At 38.1% G+C, this 23,073-nt stretch overlaps 1 protein-coding gene across 1 annotated transcript in view; it reads left to right on the top strand.

Moving 5' to 3' along the window:
• The window catches only part of kcnh5a (potassium voltage-gated channel, subfamily H (eag-related), member 5a), a 136,680-nt gene extending 113,815 nt beyond the window's left edge, over positions 1-22,865 (top strand). The window contains exons 11-14 of the mRNA XM_036581691.1: positions 21,035-21,236; positions 21,342-21,728; positions 21,798-21,917; positions 21,996-22,865. Coding sequence (XP_036437584.1) covers positions 21,035-21,236; positions 21,342-21,728; positions 21,798-21,917; positions 21,996-22,267 — 981 coding nt within the window. The 3' untranslated portion in view covers positions 22,268-22,865. The remainder of the gene's footprint in view (positions 1-21,034; positions 21,237-21,341; positions 21,729-21,797; positions 21,918-21,995) is intronic.
• The last annotated feature ends 208 nt before the right edge of the window (positions 22,866-23,073 follow it).

Below are 23,073 nucleotides of genomic sequence, written 5' to 3'. Positions count from 1 at the left end.
GCAACCGTATGCGTACAAAGCGCACCTATAGTAGGAGTACCAGATAAAATGGTCAGTGGATGCCAACTCAGTGCATATGTACGCTCTTAAATATAAAGTTACCAAAAAAGCAACCTGAAGAACTTTTCAGTGGATGGTTTTTTAGAAAACCATTTTTTGAGTGTGAAAAACCATTTTGAAGTTTAAAGAACCTCTGCATAATGTACAGGTTTCAGGAGAAATCCTTGCAGTGGTACAGAACCTTTGCATTATGTGGTTTTTCACACTCATAGATCTCTTTTTTCAAACATAGTTGGTTCTTTTTCCCAAACAGCAGGCTGTAGATTTGTTCCATGTCGTGGGTCATTTGATACCGGGCCCCAAAAATTGTTGCAGGGCCTAACTCCACAATTTTATTAATGATTTTGTTATTATTGTTATTAACAATTTAACAATCCACAACATCACCATATCAAAATATACACTAACAATGGGTTAGAAAAGTTAGGATCTCCTGTTTTAGGCAACTAAAAGTGTTTTATGGCATTACTCAGTGAACCCTGTTGTGGGACCCTTTTGAGAGTAGATTACACCCATGACGGATGATTTGCTGACTATAGGAGGGAAAAGATAATTGAACTGTTGCTTTGCCAAAGCTTTATGTTTGTTCATAAGAAAAAATGAACGAGTCCTTGAGATCTCAGTATAAGACCTCAGTGGAGCTGCAAATGCAAAGAACAAGCAGAATCCTGCCCCCCTGCTGGGTGTCCCTCACTGGATTTACAAGACCGCAGCTGGAAGCTGGCCACTTCCTCGCCAATAAGCTGAACAAAGCAACTTTATCATTCTGGCCATTACTGCAAGTGAGGAGACAGAGAATTGCTCTTTCAGCAGCTAGGGAAAGACCTAGGATTGGAGAAGTACGTACATCTGCAAAAGCAGAAAAAAAAGATTGGTGGATAGATGCCTGTCCTGTCTTTCTCAGTCTGAAAAGTGTCCAGATGGATTGTTAGTAGCTAGTCAGGCTCGATGGATATGCAGTACAGTAAACCATTCAGATTTGTGAATCAGTAGTATGTATTTCTCAGACTGCCTCAAGAACTGTAGCTAAAATGTTGCTAGTGGTAAAGGTAGCAAACTGTGAGTGTGTAGAATATTTGCCATGTGAGAGGTATGAACAGTAAATAGTGCAGCTTGAAGAGAAATACCTGTTCCAACACAATAGTTAGAGGGGGCTTGTAGTGTGAGCCTATGAGATGAATGAAAGAGAGAGGTTTGGGGGAAGAATAGCCCTGTCGTTTAGTAGCTGTGTGTGTATGCATGTCCAAAGTCATCTGGAACAGAAAGCTGAACCGCATTAGTGGTGATGTCAGTAGTGTGAAAAGTTTGTGCATGAAAGGTAATGTTCAGCGGTTTTGCTGAAACCAGCAGACACATTTTCTCCATTTCTGTTTAGTAAATAATAAATTGGGTAGATGAGAGCTGACCCATTTTTTCCTCACAGTCTCCGGAGCTTCCAAAGGACAGAGGCTCAGTTATATGCAATGCCTGTACAAATGTCTTTTAGAGCTTAAGGAGGGATCAGAAAATAAAAAAAAAAAAACAGAAGTAATAAACAGCAGTGACCAAGCACTCCATTGTTTGGACTTCCTGATCCTCAAAACTTTTTACTTTGGCTGATAAAATGAAAAACAATTGATTTTCAGACATTACACGTTTAATTTTAAAGTCAAAATGACCATGAAGAACATTTTTCATTATTAATATTTCAAGAGATATTTCTGAGGAGATAGAAAGTCAAAGGAAAATAAGTATTAAAAAAAGTTTCCAAAACTAAAGGTATTTTTAAAGATACAGAGGAAATTGGCCTTTTAACAACTGTGCAAGACCTGGTAGACCACCAACACTGTCACCATCAGACAGGGATGGGATGTAACAGAATACAAGTATTGGGAAAACGTAATCAGAATGCAAAAATTAAGTATCTGTATTCAGTCTGTGGTACATTTTGTAAAGGCAGTATTTATAATACACTTTTTACATTTTGAAGAGAATAGAGTTTACAATATTTATCCAATAAATAAAGAAAAAGAAACATCAATGCTTGTATATTAATTATTTTTAAAATCAGCACACAGCATGTAGCAAACATGCTTATTAGACAAATTCTAAAGAGGACCTCAATTAACAGCTTCTTTACAAAGACTGAAGATCCTACTAAAGTCTGAGTAAATCACTGTGATGAGCTGGTTCTTAATCTCAGCTTTACTGAGCTTTTTTGAGGGACGATCAAACTTACCTCCTCAGTAGTGAACGTGTTTGTATATATGATAAGCAACTTTTTCATGACACATACTGACAGAATAATTATGTGAAGAAAACAGCCAAAAAGTAACAGTGAGGAGCAGTCAATGTTCAGCCATCACTACTTTTTCAAAGTGTTCTGCTCTACTCTGCCACCAGATAAACAGCACTTAAAGCTTTCATCTTTGAGAGATAGGAGAAAATCAAGCTCCACTTTTGCTTCACATCTGAAAAAAATCCACAGGTCTTTCTGTCCATCCTTCTACTGTGAGAAGACGACTCAGCACTATGAATCTAAACAGATGTGTAGCTGACAAGAAGCTGTTATTGAGGAAAGGAAATTGACAAAAGAAGAAAAAAATGTGCAAATCAAACAAAGAAGCTGCTGGTGTTCTCAAAACAATGAACTGACCTCCCCAGAGTCCAGATATCAACATTATTGAATGTGTTTGGAGTACTTGGATCATGAGAAGCAGAAAATGCAACCAACTACTAAGACTGAACTCTGGAGGTGTGAAAAAATATCCCTGAAAATTTCTTTGAAAAACTGAAATTAAGTCTATAAACATAGTTTAGAGTTTGGTGTGATGTTCAGTTAAATATGTGTTGAAAAACTGCTGAAAAACTTGATGCCTGTTTTAAAAGGTACTGCATGTTGTAAATTGAACGAAAGCACGCTAGACATGATATGGAGCCAAAGACGTTTGAGAAATTAAAGGTAAAATACAATTAATATGCTAATATGCTGTAATGTTTTTGTTCTGGATTACTTTAAAATGTGTTTTGTTTTTGTTTCTAGCAAATTCCATTCGTTTACGGTTTTTGTTTTCTTCCTCTAACTGGTTTGGAGCCCTGGCTGATCCTTTCACCCATACTAAAGCGTTACTCAATCCTGTTTTTGCAGCAAAGACTGTTCTCACTGTTGATCTAGGAATAGAATTGCTACAGCTGCGTTCCATCTGTGCAGGACAAAGTGTTTATTTTGGCCTTGTCTGAGTAGAGGTTAAGTGGGCTGTGTGGTGGAAGGCAGGCAGGATAAGCTGAGCTGTAAGGTTGGAGTCTGGAGGGAATACAGCTGCTTGGCTGCTGTGCTGGCTCGCTGAAGAGACAAGCTGTCACTTTTTCTCCTTAACATGTCAGCTGAACAAAAAGTAAAACTATATTTTAAGCCCTTAAGATTTTAATAGCAACTCACCCATAATTCATAGTGGTGTTGGGCAACATAAATAAATGTGAAGGATTTTGCATTCTTACATCCTTGAATAAGCATGTTATTGGCTCTGCTGCGTAGTGTAAGCAGTGACAGCCATTTAAAAATTGGTTTAATGTTTTAACAACCATTAAGAGATTGGAAAAATTACACAGCATTCCCTTGATGCACATATTTCAAAGGTTCTGAAAAAGTATGCTGAAGTGGTTTGTGCATTAAAATTCTTGCTTGCATGTGGTTATGTTAGGTTGGTTTTATGCTTTTAAATGGAGGGGATTGCTAAGCACTAGTCTTTGCCACATCATTAATGGGTTTGAACTTCTGCACTGATGTACAAATAAATTATTCTTCAATTGGCAACATGAGTAATCCAGTATGCAGTGATAAACAGAGCTATTATGATACCGATAATATACTGTACAAAAGTCAGAGACTACCCTAACGTATTATTTTTTAGTCAAACTATCCAAGTAAGTACAAGTTATTCATTTTCAGCATCAGGAAAAAAATAAAAAACATGTATTTGACAGAGAATTGCACCAAAACCTCAATAACTAAAGATAGTATCTTTTTTTTTAGTATTTAATGTGTCCACTCTTTGCCTTTATTACAGTGTTCCATCTTTTCAAGAGACTTGCTTTCAGTTTTTCAACAAAATCTGCAGGGATGTTTTTCCACACCTAGAAAGTTCAGTCTTAGACGTTGTTTGCACTATTCAAATGTTATTGTGTTGTCATATATTCAATTGCTTAGAAAGTAAACAACTAGTCACATTACATTTCATTTGCTTTCTGCATTGACAGGTTGAGTACAGAGTCTGCTTTTCTGACCTTTTCTTTGTTTTGATAGACAAGAACTGACAATAAGAGGCAAAAAGCGTAGGAAACAAAGACTGTTGGCCCAAATAACTTTTCATCTGATTCAAATCATAATACTATATCATCTCCTTCCCTCACAAACACAAATTTGATATCAAAAGAAAGTTTAGAATCTTGACTTTTTAGATCATTTCTCTCAATGTTTCAATGATAAAGTTAGAATTTCACAATGATTCTGTTATCCCTGGCAGTGCCTGCAATCTTTAAAGCAGTGGTTCTCAAACTGGCTGAAATTAGGTGAGTGCAAAAGTAAAGTTGTTTGAGAACCACTGCTAGATAAGAACCTAACAAACACCTTATTAAAAATAAGCTCTGCCCTTTTTTCCTGAAAAACAATTCAATAATATCAATTATTGGCTCTTACTGTTAATCTTCTTTGACATCTCTTCTGATTAGCTATGGCTTAAATCTAAAGAATGTTTTCCAGAAACATCCTTTTAGATTTCCCCTCAGAGCCCGCCAGACAGGCCTATAGGTAGAGTCAGAATTGATTGCTCCAGTGTTTTGGCTCATATGCCACAGTGCAAGTTAGGTATTGATCTCTGATCAGTGCGCTGTAATTTATGCCATTTTAAATGGCATCATCTCCACTGAAGCATTGTGGCCAGCTCTGAGGCAGCGAATTCAGTCTCCAACCAGTGCTGCAACCCTTCCAGTGGAGGCCCTAAATGTGAAAGAATGGATCTGTGAATGTGATTGAGACTATAATAGATCTCCCTGTGATCGCTAGAGGTGGGCGCTAATCTGATAATTGGCTCGCTATGCAGTGGGAGGTGCTGAATGGGGGTCTAGCCGAGCTGCTAAAGCTACAGTGAGAGGATGGAGTATGGGTCCAGTCTCTGGCAGCTCACCAAGCCTCATTCATCTGAAGCGGCTGCTAGAGGAGGTGGGCGGGGGTGAGAGAGGTCCGAGGGATGGGCGAGGGAAAGAAAAATGCCTGCCAAATTTCATTAATCGAACACTTTCAGATTTTGCTGATAGGGGAGATGGCGAGCACACTTCATCTTCAGCTTTACTTTCTATTTTCCAGACCTTTCTGATGGGTTATGTGCTGGTTTGTTCTTTGCTGCAAAGAATCGTCTAGACTGAGAGGGTGAAAAGCTTTCATAATATTTTAGCTATCTGATGCAGTTGAGTGAATTGATTTTAGTACAGTGCAGAACATGTTAAATAAAAGTCATTATTTTTATGAGTGTTTTAAACGTCACACTTTTCAGTCTTTTTTGTCTCTTCCAACTTATCAAACCTCAAAAAAGTGTTGCAATATCATGATTCATGGCCAAGTACCCCTCTTGTCACTGGGGTGGTACCCTCAAGGGTACATCTCAGTAACTTTAGTCAGGGAACATAATTGTACCATAATCCATTGAAATGATATTTTCTAAGTATTGACAAGCCCCCACCCCACCCCGTCTTGTCTCCAGGCTTTTTATTTTATTGTTCTGTTTTAAAACATTAGGTTATGAAAAGGTACAAATGTGTACTTTTACACTGGGAAAAACTTATTTAAGGTACACAATTGGACCTTAAAACCACTGTTGTACATTTGAGGTACATTTACATTGTTTGTACCATGATGAACAAAAAAATGTACCTGCACAGAACCTTTATTTATTTATTATTTAATGGCTGGTGTGGCTGCAAGTTTTCGCTGAAACAAAGCAGGAGCACATTTAATCAGTTGTTTGTAGACTGAGACTGACTGATTAAACGAGTGCAGTCAGGTGTGGTCTGCTTGTTTGGAATGAAAACCTGCTTCCATTCCCGGCCCTTTGTGGAGAAGATTGGACACCACTGTTCTATAGCACTGCACAAAATGACCCTTTTGGCACCTTTATTTTTAAAAGTGTGGCTGTTGGGAGAAAAAAGATTTTATGGAATTGTAAATATGTGGTTGCCCACTCTTGTTTTTACCCACTGCTTTTGCTCTTTGATTCCACCCAGCACTGCAGCAGTGCAATGCTACATGAAGTCTTGTTTTGTGTTTGTAAGGTGATTTGTTTGAGGATGAGAGTGAACATTTGTGCTTAAAAACTTGGAAGCTCAGTCTTTATTTTATTTTCTGCTAACAGCAGAAGAAAATGTTTGGATGCCATGAGTTCAGTGTCAAATTTGAAGGTGCGCATCAATATATAATAGGTAAATATTTCCTTTTTTAATGAACCTTCATTACCAATAAAAAAGCTCATGACTAGTTCAGTGTTTTTGGTCATAGTTTAATTATGTTTGTTTTAATAATAAAACATGCAACATTTTAAAAACCCATTCATAGTGGAGAAGTGCATGTAGGGTGTTGTGAGGCAAAGTAGCCCACAAAAACAAAACTAATTTTTTTAGTTTAATGCTATTTTACCACCATCATTACATATAAATGCTTAGAAGACACATGTAGGTTCACTTGTCATTTTGGATAATTAATAAAATGGCTATATTTGTGTTGTAGACATTGTAACCCCTGGTTCTATTCACCACCACTGTGGAGAATTTAAGTTTCTCTACGATGAACCATTTCACATCAAAACCTTTAAGGCTTATTACTGGACAGTATATCAGCTGTCATGGCATGTTTGTAATGAAGGCAATGATTTTTGTTTACTAATCATGATATCAGGAGCTACCCAAGATTTTGACACACTGGGCCAGTTTCCCAGACCCAGATTAAGCCTAAGCCTAGACTAAATAGAATTTGTAATAGTAAAACATCATAGGCATTGCAGTTTAGTTCAGGACAAGGCTTAATCCTTGTCAGTGAAACTCTGAGTGCTCTTCCACATTAAACCAACAAATATAATCTCTGTAATGATTAGTGGTGCCCTTTGTATACCAATAAACCTGCTATCCTTACAAGTCAATTGCAGTCAAAGCATGTTTCCATAACAAAAGCACTGTTTGTGTATTACAGGAAACAAAAACAGGGCAATTTTTCTATTTCTCTTAAAATAATAAAACACTGGATTCTTTCATTTAAAAGATCCCAGAGAAAATTAATTTGATTGAAGTCTCTTAAAGCTCTGCAAGGTGTGAGTCAGTGTGCCTTCATTTTTGTTCACGTCACTCTGTGTGACACTTTGTGTCATCCCGCTATTCCTGTTCTGTGAGCTAGAACATAGAAGCCACTTCAGATGCACTGAATTTTCCTTAATTACGATGAAATGTTCACTGGAAAAAGGCAAAGCTTAGAAAGCTGGTGAGGAGTTAGACTTTGCATAGGGCAAATGGTATTTCGTTTAACTGACAGAGGCCAAACTCTAAAGCCCTGCAGTACTATGCAGTACGCAGTAATATGCGATTATTTTGTGTTTTAAAAAGAGCTAGAAAATGTTGGTTTTGCGTGATATATGCCCTTTAAGCTGCACTGTGCATATGTACTGCCGTGTTAGCCAAGATTTCTAAGTGATTCAAGAGTCTGGCCTGGATAAATGGTAAATGAATAAATTTACCATTTTCATATTTCTAAAATGAGTAATATTAAATCTTCCAGGTTTCATCAATAATTGGAGATTAGTGTAGGACTGAAAAAAGTTTCATGGAGCAGGGAATAAGCTAGAGCAGAAGCATGAGATGAGTTTTAAATGAAAGAAAAATGGATTTTGTGTGAAAATGCTCTTTCTCATAATCTCCTCCATCCCCTGGGGTGAGGTAGGGCAGAGGAGCTGTCGCAATCCCCACTGTCCGTCACTCCGTCACTGTCTGAGCATGTCACTTTTCTTCTTTCTCTTGTCTTGGGAGATGAATGTGTCGTGTTATTCTCTCTGTGGATTCCTTTGTGTAAAACAACTTTGTTGATCTGAAAAGGATGCTGGAGCGTGTGTTTATACCTGTTTTAAGAAACAGATATAAATAGATTTATACCCATTCAATACGCCCGTGGAGAGCTGTAAAGTATTCCTCACCCAGGTAGATGGCATGAGATCTTACACCCTTTAGAACACCCTATTCTAAAGTATTTTACAGTGTTTACAGTATACTACATACATTTATATCACTGTTGTCTGGACAAAACCTCCTATCTTCAAAGTGATAACTTTACAGGAGAAGGAAAAAACATACTTTACTTTTAATGTAAGTCAGTGTAACCAGACCTTTTTTCCCAATTCATTTTTGGCCATTTCTTTTGGTCCATTCATCATGACATTTACACACAATGTAAGGGCAGCAGGGATTTTCAAATCATGTCAAAAACCGAAAAACGACAGATATGGAGATATATAGTATGGTATATAGTGTATTTATCCCAGTGAGCACTGAGATAGACTCCAGCAACCCCTGTGACCCAGGAGTATAAACGGCTTAGATGATGAGTGAGATGGTGATGATGAGTGTATAAACATTGAGTGTTGGAACATTGTGGTGAATATTTGATTGCATTCAGCTAGAAAACATTAGTGAGGTCACGTACAGATGTTGGAAGATTAGTTCTGGATCACAAACACCACTCATTCCACAGGTAAAGATGGAGCTCCATCACTCTAGAGAGCGCAGTTCCACTGCTCCACACCCAGTGCTGGGGGGCTTTATACCCATCAGCAATGATTGCACTTTAAAACAGGATTGGGGAGGGGGGGCAGATAGCAAGCTATAAGGCCTAAGGGTATCACTATAATGTGGATAATAACTGCTAACTTGCCAACATCATTATAGCTAAGTGTTAAAAAATTACCCACCTGTTACCATAACCATAGCAGAAAAAACAACACACAATTGCTTACCTCATATTTAGCTCACGGACTAACGGCAGGTAAAGACTAATTAACCTATTAACTAATTAACCTAATTAACTTAGTCCTACCTTTTACACCTCTAGGTGCAGATGTTCAGGGTAAATTGTTGAAGATAGTGATGTTCTTATCACTTTTTGACTCTTGAACTTTCTTTTATTTACCCCAGTCAAGTACTACTACTTGCTAGCTGGATGAGTAGCCTATAGGATGTAGCACAGCTCAGGAGAAAAAGTCAAGCAAGCTAATGCTGCATTTACATGTTGGCACTGGGAAAAAAAGCTTGTTTCTGTGGCTTTTGCACAACTGATGGTGGCTTACAGTGTTACCATGGTGATAGCATCTACCAAAAAATTGTGATGATCTAAGGACAGCTTTGTCTTATTTATTTAATATAGAATAGTTGTGAAGATGCAAGAACTAAGAGCTTTTACCTATGATGACCTTCCATTTTTGTGATTTTTCATTGGCACAAGAGCATGTTACACCAATATGAATCATTCTGTATTCACAACAGCATGAAATGTTTATTTCACACAAATAGCCCAGAAACCCAAAAGATGATTTTTACTGCAGCATTTAAAAGTAACTTGTAGCCAAATAATCAAAGCTGGGTTTCCCAAATGCACCTTAGCACAAAAACTATTCTTAAACGGTAAAGGGAACATCACACTGAACACACTCTCTAGTTAAAATTACCTTAACACTAAGGTGTTTTTTGGAAAGCTCGGACTGGATGGGTTAATCAAATTGGATCATACATCAACACTAGACATACTATAAAACTGTCATTAAAAAGTAGTCAACAAATCATACCAATAAAGAGTGTCACTTTATGAACACACTTTATTTTTTTTTCTAACAGTAGCATTCATTGAAATATCTGACCTAAACTATGGGGTTGTATTTGGTTGTATTATCTATGAAAGTAACATTTTGTATCAGATTGGTTTTAGGTATTGGTTTCAGATTGGTTAAAGTACTCTGATCAGATCAGCTCAAAAAACAAAACAGGATCTGGACATCCTTACAAGCTATATATTCTCTACTCTGTCGGAGTTATTTCTAAAGGTGAATAACAGTTAAATTTTAATCTTCCATTATAAGTTCTGAACTGACCACTCTGAACAACACCCTTTGTGTGCATGCAATTAATTAATTTATTGCCTAGCTATATGAGACTCAGATGTAAGTATACTACAGGGGCCTCAGATGTGGACTGTTTACACTATGCTATATATTATCTTAAGAGTAAACATTAATTGCGATCCAGCTGTTTCTTTCCACTACAATAGTGAATAGGTTAACACAGTTCACAGATAGTGGAAAGAGCAGTGAAGAGGAAATGCTGTACTAAAAATAGACCCACTGTTTCTGTGGAACCGCATCTCTAAATTAGTCTGCTGACCGAAAAATTATTTCTTGCTAGTTTATTTCCCAGTCTTGACATTTCATACATATAAATGAAACTCTACCTCATGCAGATATTCTATTTGGACTATTTTGGATAACTTCTACATGTGGAATGCACTGTGCATTGTGCACCTAGCTTTCTTATAGCACTGCCCACTGTGTCACTTCAAAGGAGACTAATGTCTGCCTCTAAGTGTCATCCAGGCTGTAATGGGGCATTTAGAGGCAGGAAACTACAGACCTTGGCGAATGTTCAGTCAGAACCCTCCATTAGGAATAAAGTGAAGTAGAATGAGCTGAGAACACTCTTTACAGGCTCACCACCTCTACTGAATCATTCATGTTGCCTTTTCCCCTCTGGAGCTACATTGTCCTGTAGCTTGTGCATATGCTCTACTTCTTTCATCCCAGTAGGTGCTACATTGCCCCCATTGCACTATGTTACTGCTGGGAGTGTGTGCGCATGTGCATGCTCTTTATTTACCAATTCATCAAACATTATGTGATTCGTGGCTGTCTTTGTCAGTTTCAGATGGACCTGTGTTAAGAGATTTACTCTTTCTCTTTATGTTGCGGAGTAAAAGTGCATGTCTCTCAGTGTGCTGGATTTCTCAGTTGTGGTTCCAGTTGATCGATTCAGAAGATTGCTTTTCCCATTATCCCTGCAGCTCCAGGCTGGGAGCAGGCCAGGGCTGTTTGTGTGGTTGACCATGTTGCATCACCACCACCAGTCTGCCTGTGTTTTTGGAAATGTAGTGTTTGCATGACTTGCCTCATTCTTTCAGGTGTTTTCTCTCAGGCACGACTCGGTTCAATACCAGTTTCGATTTCCAGGCAGCTGTATCACCTTGGTGAGGTTCAGGAATTGAATCAGTCAACTAAATCTTTTTAATTGAGGTGACTAAATGTAAATGGCATATGTAGGAAATTACTTTCATATCCATTTTGCCAGAATATGGAAAACATTGTCTCTGAGAGTCACAGGGTTTCCTTAATAGTCCCTAGTAGAATAATATATCTGATGGATGAATAGCCATCGGTATTAAGCATGAACTTTAAATTCTGTGACTGAAACATTTTTGGATTTCATTACACTTGTTTTTTTAAATTTTTAATAATATGCTAGCAAGTTAACAGTGATTCCCATGAACTTTTGAATTTAAAACTATGAATTTTTTGGCCATTCTAGACATGGACATTTGAAGCTTGTAAAAGGCATATGTTATAGTATGTAAGAGATATATGAACATATATTTTACCTTGTTGTTGTTTTACAGTGACTCTTTCAGTAAAGAGCCCGGGTGGAGAGCTTCCGCTGCTGTTTTAATATCGCACTGAAAGGCATTGGTCAGGCTACCACTTGAACTCACAGTCAGTGATGTCCCAAGATCTTCCAGAAAGTTGCAGTAATTGGAAATTGAAACTTGATTGGTTCTACTGTCATTTCCTAGTTATGTTAGTGGTTAAACTGACGCTGCTTTCAAGTGTAAGTTTGGTGGTGGTTTTCTCCCACATGATGTGTGCACTTCATGTGGTTCATGGAGAAGGTAAACAAAACATTGAAGATGCAAAATAGTACCTGTCAATTTTGGCCTATTTTACTGGTGTTTCAAATATAAACAAGCCAGAAATAAAATTCAGCTTTATTGTATGTGTTTACAATTTACTGTACTTTTTGATTCAAAATTCACTTTCATTGCCATCTGTTGTATTTGTATAATTACTCCATGTTAGTGTCTTTCCTCTGCCACGATGAAAATAGTATTGACTATTGCCCAATTAGTGTTACATTAAAAATCTCAGTGTGCCAGACTTCCTAATCTTATTTAGAAGAGTTTTCATGTGATGCTTTCTGGTGGGAAACTTGCTTTTCCAGTAAAAACCAAGACCCCTTGACAGTCACATGAGGCACTAGACTTTTAGTCCAGCTCCTAACCAATGGATGTATCTACCTAGATACTAGATAACTATAAAATAAGAGTATTTCTACAATATTGGAAATATTTAAGTAAAAAAATGCATGATTACATTAAATTAAAATAAACCAAATTTTTTTTTAATTCTCAGAAATCATAAGGCCTTCTCTGAAGGCCCAGATCGTCTGTTGTGTACACTGTAAGATCAACAGGACTCATCACATGTTCAGTGAAGCAACTTTGAAATGACCTCTAATGTTGCATTTCACACAATGCCTTTTCAACAGATCGTTTGAAACCACTTAGAGCAGCTTGAGTCCTTGAACGTGTAACGTTACTGCTGCGCAGTGATCTTAATAAAGAGCTAATGAAACCCACAGCATGCCTGTCCAATTACCCCTTTTATGCAGTGCATATTTGTTGAAGGAAAGATATATCAGCTCTTGGTGGTGAAATGTGGAAATAATGCCAGCTTCAGAGGGTGCAAATGAAACATTGGGTTCTCATTTCAAATTCCCTCTGGATGCCTAGAGATCATTACAAATCCTTAATTATCTGCTTTGTCGCATTTAATCAGTTTCCTCCAGTAGAGCAATAGAGGCTGTTGACATATTGCTTTCTTTCTTTTTGTCACTAGATAGGCAGGGCATTGCTGTAATTGCCATAATCCAATAAGATCAATAAGGGGGAATAATTAATTAATGTACGATAGAGGCTCAAGAGCAAATTCCTCTTTATATTCAGCCATGAGACACAGTCGTACTGCAAAGCTCCATGACAATTATTATTCTTCTCTGTTATTCTTCTCTGTAATGACGCAGCACATGAGTATTCATTCAATTTTAGTGTTAATTAAGTATAAAAATGTCTCACACAGATTCCACCCCCCCCAACACCCACACCCACATGCTCCACATGTGCATAAACCACAGCGTAGTACCTCACTTTCACACATTTAAAGGCAAGTTTAATCTGCATTTCATAATTATTCATTATCATTTCCTAGTAAATGGATATGTGGCTACATTATCGCATGTAGTTGTAATTGATTCAAACAGTGTTTGGCCCTGTAGGAGAGGGGGGAGCTGAGGGATGAAGTGAGTGGTAAAAATGCTAATAGATTTTAGACATCTGCACAGATGCACGCCGCCTGGTTGAATTGTGTTGCTAAATCGGTCCGCATGAATAATAGATGGTTTTTATTTGTGCTCTAGAGGTAAAGATTAGGCCCCATAAATCCTGCATGAATAGGCTTTGGCAGGCTACACTCTTGTTGCACCAGTAACAGCTTCCTAATTCTAGAGTTGTAATAAAGATGAGAGGAGATAGAAACGTGGTGTTTTCACAAGCTCAGGGACATTATGGATCTCTGGGGTCTTCAAAAAGGATGTCACTAGTGTAGCTGAATAATACCAGACTGCACAGCCCTTCTGTAAGTAATAAATGTTCTTAGATTGATCTCATAATAATTTTTGGTAACACCTCAATGTAGGAGGACAAAATATAATGCCACTGTAATGCCCTTATCAAGCCCATTGTCAGTACGTACTGCATTATTAAGCAGGAACTGCTGTGATATAGCACAGCCATAGCATCACTGATTAGGTCTTTAAGTTTGAGTCTATTTTGTGTCATTTGCCTTTAGAAGTGTGTACAAAGTACACTCTCACAACTAGCATAAAGAAGATTCACAGAAACATTAATTTCTGCCACATTATATCTGGCATGAAACAAGCTTGCATTAGCAGAATTTATACTGTATTATGTATTATGCTCAATGATACTTATTGAACTTAGTCATGGATAAACTAAATTGGCCTAATACAAAGACATTCTTTATTTAATTTTTTTTTTTATATTGAAATATTTAACAAATACAGAAGTTTTGAGTCTGCAATACCCTAACAGAACCCAACACCATATTTTAGTGGTACGGCACATCACTCTGTTGTAATATAGTGATAAGCCCCCAGTTAATCAGCATCTACTGGTTTGATAGCTTAGTTACCAGCTAATGGCTTAACAAGGCCTAATAACACCTGAAGTGTTGTGCAAAAAATTCTGATATATAACACAAAAGTAAAATTGTACAATGTTTAATTCACTGTAGTTACTGCTTAATAAACATTAATTAGTGATGAAGTGTTTTTGTGTAAATCTATTTAAATTTGTAAAATATCAGTAGCCACAAAAATGTCAATTACGGTTTGCGTTTTTAATGTTTGTGTTTTTAATGTTGCAGACTTCGGCCCGACCGATCAGAATATTTGATCACAAACTTTTCTGTGTCAGGTGTCTGTGGAGAAACTTACTGTATTATTTTTTTATTTCAAACAGAAAAAGCGTATTTTTATTTACAACAAAAATGCAGAGAAGCTTCTTTGACACTAATTGCTGTTGGAAAATAATGCATTACTTTCCTGTAGCAATTAGTGTCTCGGATGCTTGGGAATGTCTCCGAGCCTTTTTCTAATTCCATTGTATCTGGATATTTACCAGACCTCATCTTTATATCTCATTACTCTTTTTATTTTCCTTCTGATCTGTCTTTTTCCCTCCTTCCTCCTGTCTTGCTCTCTCTCTATCTGTCACTCTCATCTCACTGAGTCTGTACTAAGCGGTACTTAAATAATCGGAAGCGGCAGAGTGGGGCTGGATCCATTATTTACCAGTGTCCTCCTAGGAGATGGGAAGTGACACACGACCGCAGCACTGTAGGGTGCCGAAAGACCGCACTGGGATAACGAAGAGTCACATGACACGCTTGGCTCTATTTTTACCACCGCAGACCACCGCTTACCCTGAGGAGATGACGTTTTTAAAGTCGGCACAGTGTCTCTGATGTTATCTTACGAGGCACATGATAGTGATTAAAATAGAGAGAGAGAGCTGATGGTGATTTTGCCCTCATTCACTAATTTTTCCCAATTTTGGCTGTGGGCACATGTGTAATCTACTGTCTGTCAAAGGTCTGGGGACACATAGCTTTTCAAAATGTTTTAAATATATATGTTTTCTATATACATTTCCAATAACTTAACATATTGAAGATCAGGAGAGGTGAGCGATACAATGAAGTGTTAGCATGAACTTGAAAAATTACGTAAGAATTTGTGGATATCATCAGGACTCCCACTCACCACTTTTATGACACAGAGAGCATAATTAGACCTGTTTGTTTAGATTCTGAAAAACATTTAAACTGTGTTAAAAGTATGTTTGCAACACTGTGTGCTCTGTAATCACATAATTAGTATATGAAGTTTTATAGTCACAGTATATAATTAGTTTATTCATAAATATCGTCAGGTATATTTGCTAAATCTTTCTTGTGCTCTTGCAATACTGGTTCAGTATACTAAAGTATGTACTTTAAGGATTTACTAAGGTATACTCAAATACATGCTAAGCATTCCATGCCGCATACCTCTACTACACAAGTATTTTACCTGTAGTACACAATAACAATGTTTGTAGTATTATAAATGTAACCTTCCAACACTTCTTAAGTGTACTGGAAAATATAGTTCAAGAGTACAACTACTGTATTTGATTGACCATTTATTTTGTACTTTGTAATTTGTCATACAAGATGGTCATGATGGTTCAAGTCTATAAATATTATACTTAATGTATTACCAGCAATGCAACACATCAAGAACACATAACTAATGTTTCTTAAAAACTTGGAGGTAATACACTTAATGTATTTATGTAAAACATTTTAAGGTTTCAAAGTATTTTTTTTAAAAGAGTGCTTCTCCATTTTCTCTAAGGCTTAATTTTACACACAGGAAAGCTCTTCTGGTGTCAGAACATTATCAGGGGTGTGATGCTTTCCCAGAGGAAAGAGATGTTCTAAATGAGATCTCCTCTTAATCTCATGTACTTCGCCTAGACATGGTTAAGTCCTGTTTGCAGTCAGAGTGAGACTTAAGCCATTTTCTCCTCTTTCTGAAATTTGACTCATGACAAATAACCCACAGATTTTCTCGCTTTAATCAGATTATTGTCACGCATATGGATTACCTCTTTTGTGTATGACTCATCTCACCCAAGTCTTAGCTGAATAATATTTCCATGAGAAAAGTGTAAGATCTCACTGTTTTCTTAGAGAGCTCTATTCTACACAAAGTTCCAAATTATTATGTACATGCCACTTTTCTTTGTTTTTCCTAAACAGTCAGTATTTTTACGGATTTTTAATCTTCAGCAATTTCATCACAATTTGAATGTTATTGCAAGTGGAAGTACTGATACTGGCAGTGGCTTAATTGATATTTTGAAAAGAATACAAAATACGTTGTTACAAATTATTATGCAGGATTCAGTTTTTCAAAAAATAAAAACAAGGAAAATCCAAATATTTACAGATCAAATTACATATTGATATATAAGCTTTCTTCTTTGAGATGACTTTAACAACTCTCTCATCCATTTCGGCAGTGTAGAAGGAGAAGTCTTGCTTTTCTCATTCAACAGCAGATCTTCTCACAGTGAAATGCTGATGTTTATCTCCTCTTTTCTCCTAAGGGGAGTTTAGGAGAAAGAATTCAGAAATCTGTGATGCTTCATTAATACAGTATTGAGATCAGCTTTATTGCATTGACACAATCTTAGGTAAGACATTTTTTGTTGTATCTATTTTTGTATGAAAAGATGGGAAAGACCTACATAGAGAGAAGTGAATATACTGCAAAAATGTTTACCCTACAGGATGTTTGTCTCCAATAGTGCACACAGGAGCCAAGTGTTCAAGGAGCTACATCAGACTGCTAATACTGAACTAGTGCATTAAACTGAACCATATGTTTTTAAAGTGAAAAAGTAGCTAAATTACCTTACGTCGTCCAACAGTAGCAAAACATACTGTAGTGAAGGAACAGTTTTAATGAATGTAAGAACAACAACAGATAGTTTGGTTAGGGAGTTAGAGGGGTGGACAGACTGGCTCTGACCACACCTGATATATAACTAGTCACCATGGCTGCCAACCCAAATTTTCCTGCATTTTTCCATATGTGTGAAATGAATGATCCTGAATAAAATAGTTCTACTCACCTGTCTGGTCAGCTCTGTGCACATCATCTCTTCTCCATGAGCTTTCTGGATATCTTGTGTACTAATAATAACAGAGTAAAAAAAGTCTTGTTTAGGTGAAACATTTCCAGCGAGTTAATGAGGTCAGAGCTAATGAGCAGCTATCAGTGTTCAATAAATTCAGTCAGTTTTCATCTTTCAATCTGGAACTGTCACTCAATATAGGATCTTCCCAAAGCTCATATGATTTGAACAGCCTATCAGTTAAGTTAAAAATGTTACATTGTCTACAAAGGTTCTTTAACTGAGGGTTATTTTTTGATAGTTTAGTATATTAATGTGTTGATGGTCTTTGGTCTAGGTAGTCTTAGCTGCCCCTGGACACCCCATTTACACAGTTCTAGAAACGACACTTTAGGCCAATAATTCTGAATGTGAATGAATGCCAAACTGTCTAATAACATTACCCAAACTGAAAAATGAACCGCTGCCATTTCACGTCTCTGAACAGCACAAAACAGTGTTGAACAGTGTTAAAGATTTTATTCCATAAAATTAACGGGAGACAAAAAATTAAAAGCAAAAAAAAAAGCCTCATCCTTACTAGTACGTAAGATTGTTAAATGAAACCATACTATGCTATATTTATTACTGAACAAGGACACAGTGTCATTAGCTGGGTTTCCATCCACATATTTTTGTACTCATTTTGGCATATTGAATAAAAAAGGCAAATTGTTGAATAGAATCGCCCGGTCGCCCAGAGGTGGATAATTTTTTTTGCTGATAAAAAAACAAATGTTAGAAATTACGATGGAAGTAAATATACATAATTTATTTGGCAATTAAGGACAGAATAAAGTCATATGATTGGTCACATGTTTTGGTTTTTGTACTTCAACCTCAAAGTATAATTGAATATTAATTGCAGAACTACAATTGAATTTAATACATTCAGCATTTTTTCAGTTTGTTATGTGCTGTTTTCTTTTGAGATCCTTTTATTCCAAAATAAAATGTTAAAACTCCAAAGTGAGAGGTGTGAGCAGCCCAGCAGCTGAACCAGCAGAATGAAAACCAGAATTAAGATTTCAGTCTGAAGTGAAACTGAGTAAAAAGTAATTGTTTTCTTCACACATATAAGCCACTTAATTAACTATCATTTGAATTTACTCAAAGAATTCCAAGTATAAATACACGAATTTAGGTACATGCAGCTGAGTAAATGTAACTTCCACTCTTACTATAACTAAAGCTAACCGGCTAAGCTTTGAACAGCTCCCTAGATAGCAAAGCTAGCAGCAGGGAAGACAGAGAGGGAAGGCTCAAATTCAGGTGACTGATGTTGACTGATAAATTATTCTCAAAGCGAGATTTTTCAGTATGAGCAAACCAGTATTGTTAATATTCCCATATGGAAAAAAATCTATATTACAAATGTTTATAAAATATAAAAAATATTTTGGATATGTATGAAAATGGGCAAAGAAGTATTAAATATATTGCATTTATGCATTTATTTGTGTTTAGTATTATGTTTTTTCAATTATATGTAGTTTTAACAAAGGTTAGGTTACAGATAAAACTCAGTGGTACTGACTTCTGTGTTTGCCATTTGTACTTTGCATTAACCATGTATGTATGTAAGACAGCGCTCACACAATGTATTTCAAAATAACAAGATATCAAATCATTGGACTGTATGTTCACAGTGTATCAACCCCTACATCACTTGCTTTTGTCATCTTAAAAGGTTTATTTGCACATATCTAAGATGGTGAAATGCAAATTCTTTTCAAAAGATGTTCCAAACATTTTTAAATGTATTTGATAAATTTACATACATTTGGCACATCGCTAATTGTGCTGTTACATTTTTGCAATATCACCCACACCTACTTGCAAGCTTTATTTTGAGTAAAACACCTGTAAGTATTTATGACAGTACTACCTTGAGAATAATGGCATACAGCATGCATTTTATCCCCTTGTTATGATGTCAGGTATTAAGCCACCTTTGGGCCAGAATATTTTTTTGCAACTGTTTTTAATACCAATGGAGAGACTTTTATGAACATGAATTATGAAATTAGAAAACAGCCACTTCATGTTAACTAAACCTTTGCTGCTCTATATTCTTAGCTTATACAGAAATTTCCAGTTGGAGGCAAACTTTTTACAGGCAATGCAGAAAAAAAACTTGCCACCCTTAATTTTTTTTAATGTAAATACTTTGCAAAGTGGAGAAGATGGAGGAGGCAAGTAAAAACAACAACACTTAACTACATATTGGTCTTTAAATAGTAAGATAGGAACCTTATTAAAAGTAACAAGCTGTGCAGCAAGTGCCTTCTATAGTATGTCAGGCTGGGCCATGCAGTCCTCCCCAGGGCATCCGGTGAGAGGCCTGGGCAGCTAATTAGTGCTGTCTAATTAACAACGTATGCGATCAAAGCTTCTGTCATGAGCATACCCACAGCTGGAGGGAGGTGAAGAAGGAGAGGGCGGTGGTCTGGGTCCGAGGGAAGTGCTGGACTTGCCAGAGGCTGCTTCGCTTTCTCTGACCTCAGAGGGTCTCCTGCTCTGAGGCTGCTTACTTACTGAAGGAGAGTGTGTTGCTCGTTAGCTATCGGCAGTTTAAGCACTTAAAAGTTTGACAGCACTGCTTGTTGTGGGTTGTGAGTATAAACCGCATTTCCATTTGGCAGAACTCCAGGCCTGTTTGCCGCAACTCAATACTGAGCCCCCCTCCTAGATCCTGTCTGAACTCTCGGCTTTTTCCCTCAGTCTTCTAAAGTGCTACTTGACCCCAGCACTTTGCCTAAGCTTGTTCATAAACAATAAATCTTTAACAGCAGCAATGACTGCACGACTCAGGGGAAGGTTCTCAATGACTGAGGACAGGCTGTGTAATAGAATGGTTCTCAAAGAAATCACAGGGGTGTTTTCCTCATGCTGTGTTAACTGTACACATACATAAAATAATAAATGGGTTGTTATTTGAATAAACACAATTGCAATAGCTGACACCAGGTGAAAGTTCTTTTTGTGGCAGGCTGAGCATTACTGAGAATGGACCAGGATGAACCTGCTCCTCTCAGCCGTGCTCTCCAATCTCTTATGAGCTTTAATGGCTCATTATGAGCCGTATTCAACTAAAGCAAGCCTTAATTAGGGACCTGAGCTCTCATGCTCCTGCTAAGAAGGTCATAAGAGGAAGAAAAGATCCTCCGTTGATGACAGTAAGGCTGGCTTTCACTACAAATATTTTCCCTCCATTTTTGGTAGCTTTTTATGGGTTTTCAGCACCATTATCTTTCATTTGGTCACTTAACCTTCTCACTATATCCATAATTTAGAGATTAACACATTCTGTAGTATGCTCACAATTATCCTCCTGAGCAGATTATGTTAGTTTAGTTTTATTTATAGCAGTGACTCTGACTTTGTAAGCTGTGAATAAAAAAAAGTCATCTTCAACACCCACAGTAACTTATGTATTGCCATAAACATGTGTGCTGTAATGGAGCTCTGTGCTACACAGTTCTCACTTTAGAAACGCTTGCCTTTTCACAGATCGTCTTTCGCAAAATCGCTGATGTGAAGAAGGAGGAGGAGGAAAGGAGACATCAGAAGAACGAGGTGACGCTCTCCATTCCTGTGGACCACCCAGTCCGCAAACTGTTCCAGAAGTTCAAGCAGCAGAAGGAGATGAGGGCGCAAGGGTCCTTGCAGTCAGATCTGGAGAGGAACCAGTTCCAAGTGGAGCACCAGCTCCAACCACTCTCCCACCAGCACCATCAGCAGCAGCACCACCACCATCATCATCATCAGCCCCAGTACCAGGTGCACCACACACTGCAACATCAGCACGGACCCCCTATGCAAAATGGGGCCCCTGGTTCAGGCGGAGGTGGTGGGAACGGTGGCCCCAGTGTTGTGACTGTCTCACAGATAACTCCAGTCCAGAGCTCCCTGGCCTACATTCAAAGAGAGGACTCTGGCCGGAGGGATGGCCACGAGGCCTTGGAACTGAAACCCAGCTTGGGCATAGGTGACCAGAACTGCTTAAAGGTCACCAGTCCAGTCCGCCCCAGGGCAGGCGGGGGTGGACGGGGCTGGATGCGTCTCAGGAACACAGGGACTGGAGCTTCCCTCGCTCCTCCGTCTGATCCAGAGCGGCAGCAGAGGGAGGAGGAGTGGGGAGATGTTTCCCAGTCCCAGGAACTGCTCTCTGAGGATGGCAAGAACCAGGAGGCTGAAGGGAGAGGTCCTGGTAGAGCAGGAGGTTCGGAAAGTAATGGCAATGGCAATTCCAATGAAGGTGGTGAAGGGGCAGATGAGAAGAGCGCCCTACACAAGACTGATTCTTGTGACAGTGGCATCACCAAAAGTGACCTGCGCATTGACAGGGCAGGTGACTCTCGCAGCCCCATGGAACGTAGTCCAATGGAGCGAAGTCCTTTTGAGCGGAGTCCATTTGAGCGGAGTCCCTTTGAGCAGCCCAGCCCTGGAACAGGGGTCCTGCCTCCACGAGGTCTTCCATTCCAACCTGTTCCTGAGCAGGCCCTCCTGCAGAACAGCCTGCAGGAGGCCAAGATGGAGCTGAAGGGGGACATCCAGACGCTGAGCAGTCGTCTGTCTGTATTAGAAGCTCAAGTGGGCGAGATCTTGAGACTGCTTTCCGAGAAGAGACCCAGCCCACACCTGCAGACTTCAACCCCCAAAACCAAACTCAAATGCCAGGACATCTTCACCGTCTCGAGGCCTGTTACCCCAGATGCAGAGAAAGATGATGGACCCTTTTGAATCAAGAGAGTACATTTATTTATAGGATATAAGTTGGTGGGTTTATTTATTTCAACTCTCCTTCTCACTTGACGATGGATGAGGAAACTGTTGAAGGAGGCAAGAATAGTTTCTATTGTAAATAGATGCATGTCCAGCTGGAATCTGGCCTGCCAATGAAGTCTACTCTAAGAATAGTGGTTGCTTGTATATTTATGCAGTCGACTGCATGCAAAATGATTTAAAGAGACACAGTTTTTTATACTGGCCCCAGGCGCTGGACTATCTCTTTACTGACTGATATTTCAGGGCATTTATCTTTAAGAGCAGATGCACTGTGCCCTGCACACAGGTGCTCTGTAGCTGTAATAAAGCTTGGTTTGGTACTTCGGTGGCACTGCTTGAACAAAGCATCTCTGCAGACTGAAATAGCTAAGGGTGGCTCTAGTCTCTCCACACCCTCTTTCCACCACATATCCTGATCTCTTTATTATTTAAGTGTTTACAACACACTACAAATCACATGCATGCAGACCAGAGATGGAGATTTCAAAGAAATTCTATTGTTTTTCCTCTAATACATGTGAGGAGCAACCTATATGTAGCTTCAACTCTTTTATGTTTCTCAACCTCTTTTTTACCCATGAAGCAATATTTTCATGGTTGATTTACCATTCAAAATTTGACATATTGGGAACTGTGGGGTGGGTGGGTAAAATGCTTTAGTATGATATGAGTGCATGCTGGATGGATTTGTAATGCAGATTGGCATGATAGGGATAGGAAGCAATCATTTGCCTCATATCACTTATACAAATGAACATGTC

Source organism: Colossoma macropomum, unplaced genomic scaffold (genome assembly GCF_904425465.1).
Source record: "Colossoma macropomum unplaced genomic scaffold, Colossoma_macropomum, whole genome shotgun sequence".
In the NCBI taxonomy this organism is placed as follows: domain Eukaryota; kingdom Metazoa; phylum Chordata; class Actinopteri; order Characiformes; family Serrasalmidae; genus Colossoma; species Colossoma macropomum.
This window is presented reverse-complemented; position numbering and strand designations above follow the sequence as displayed.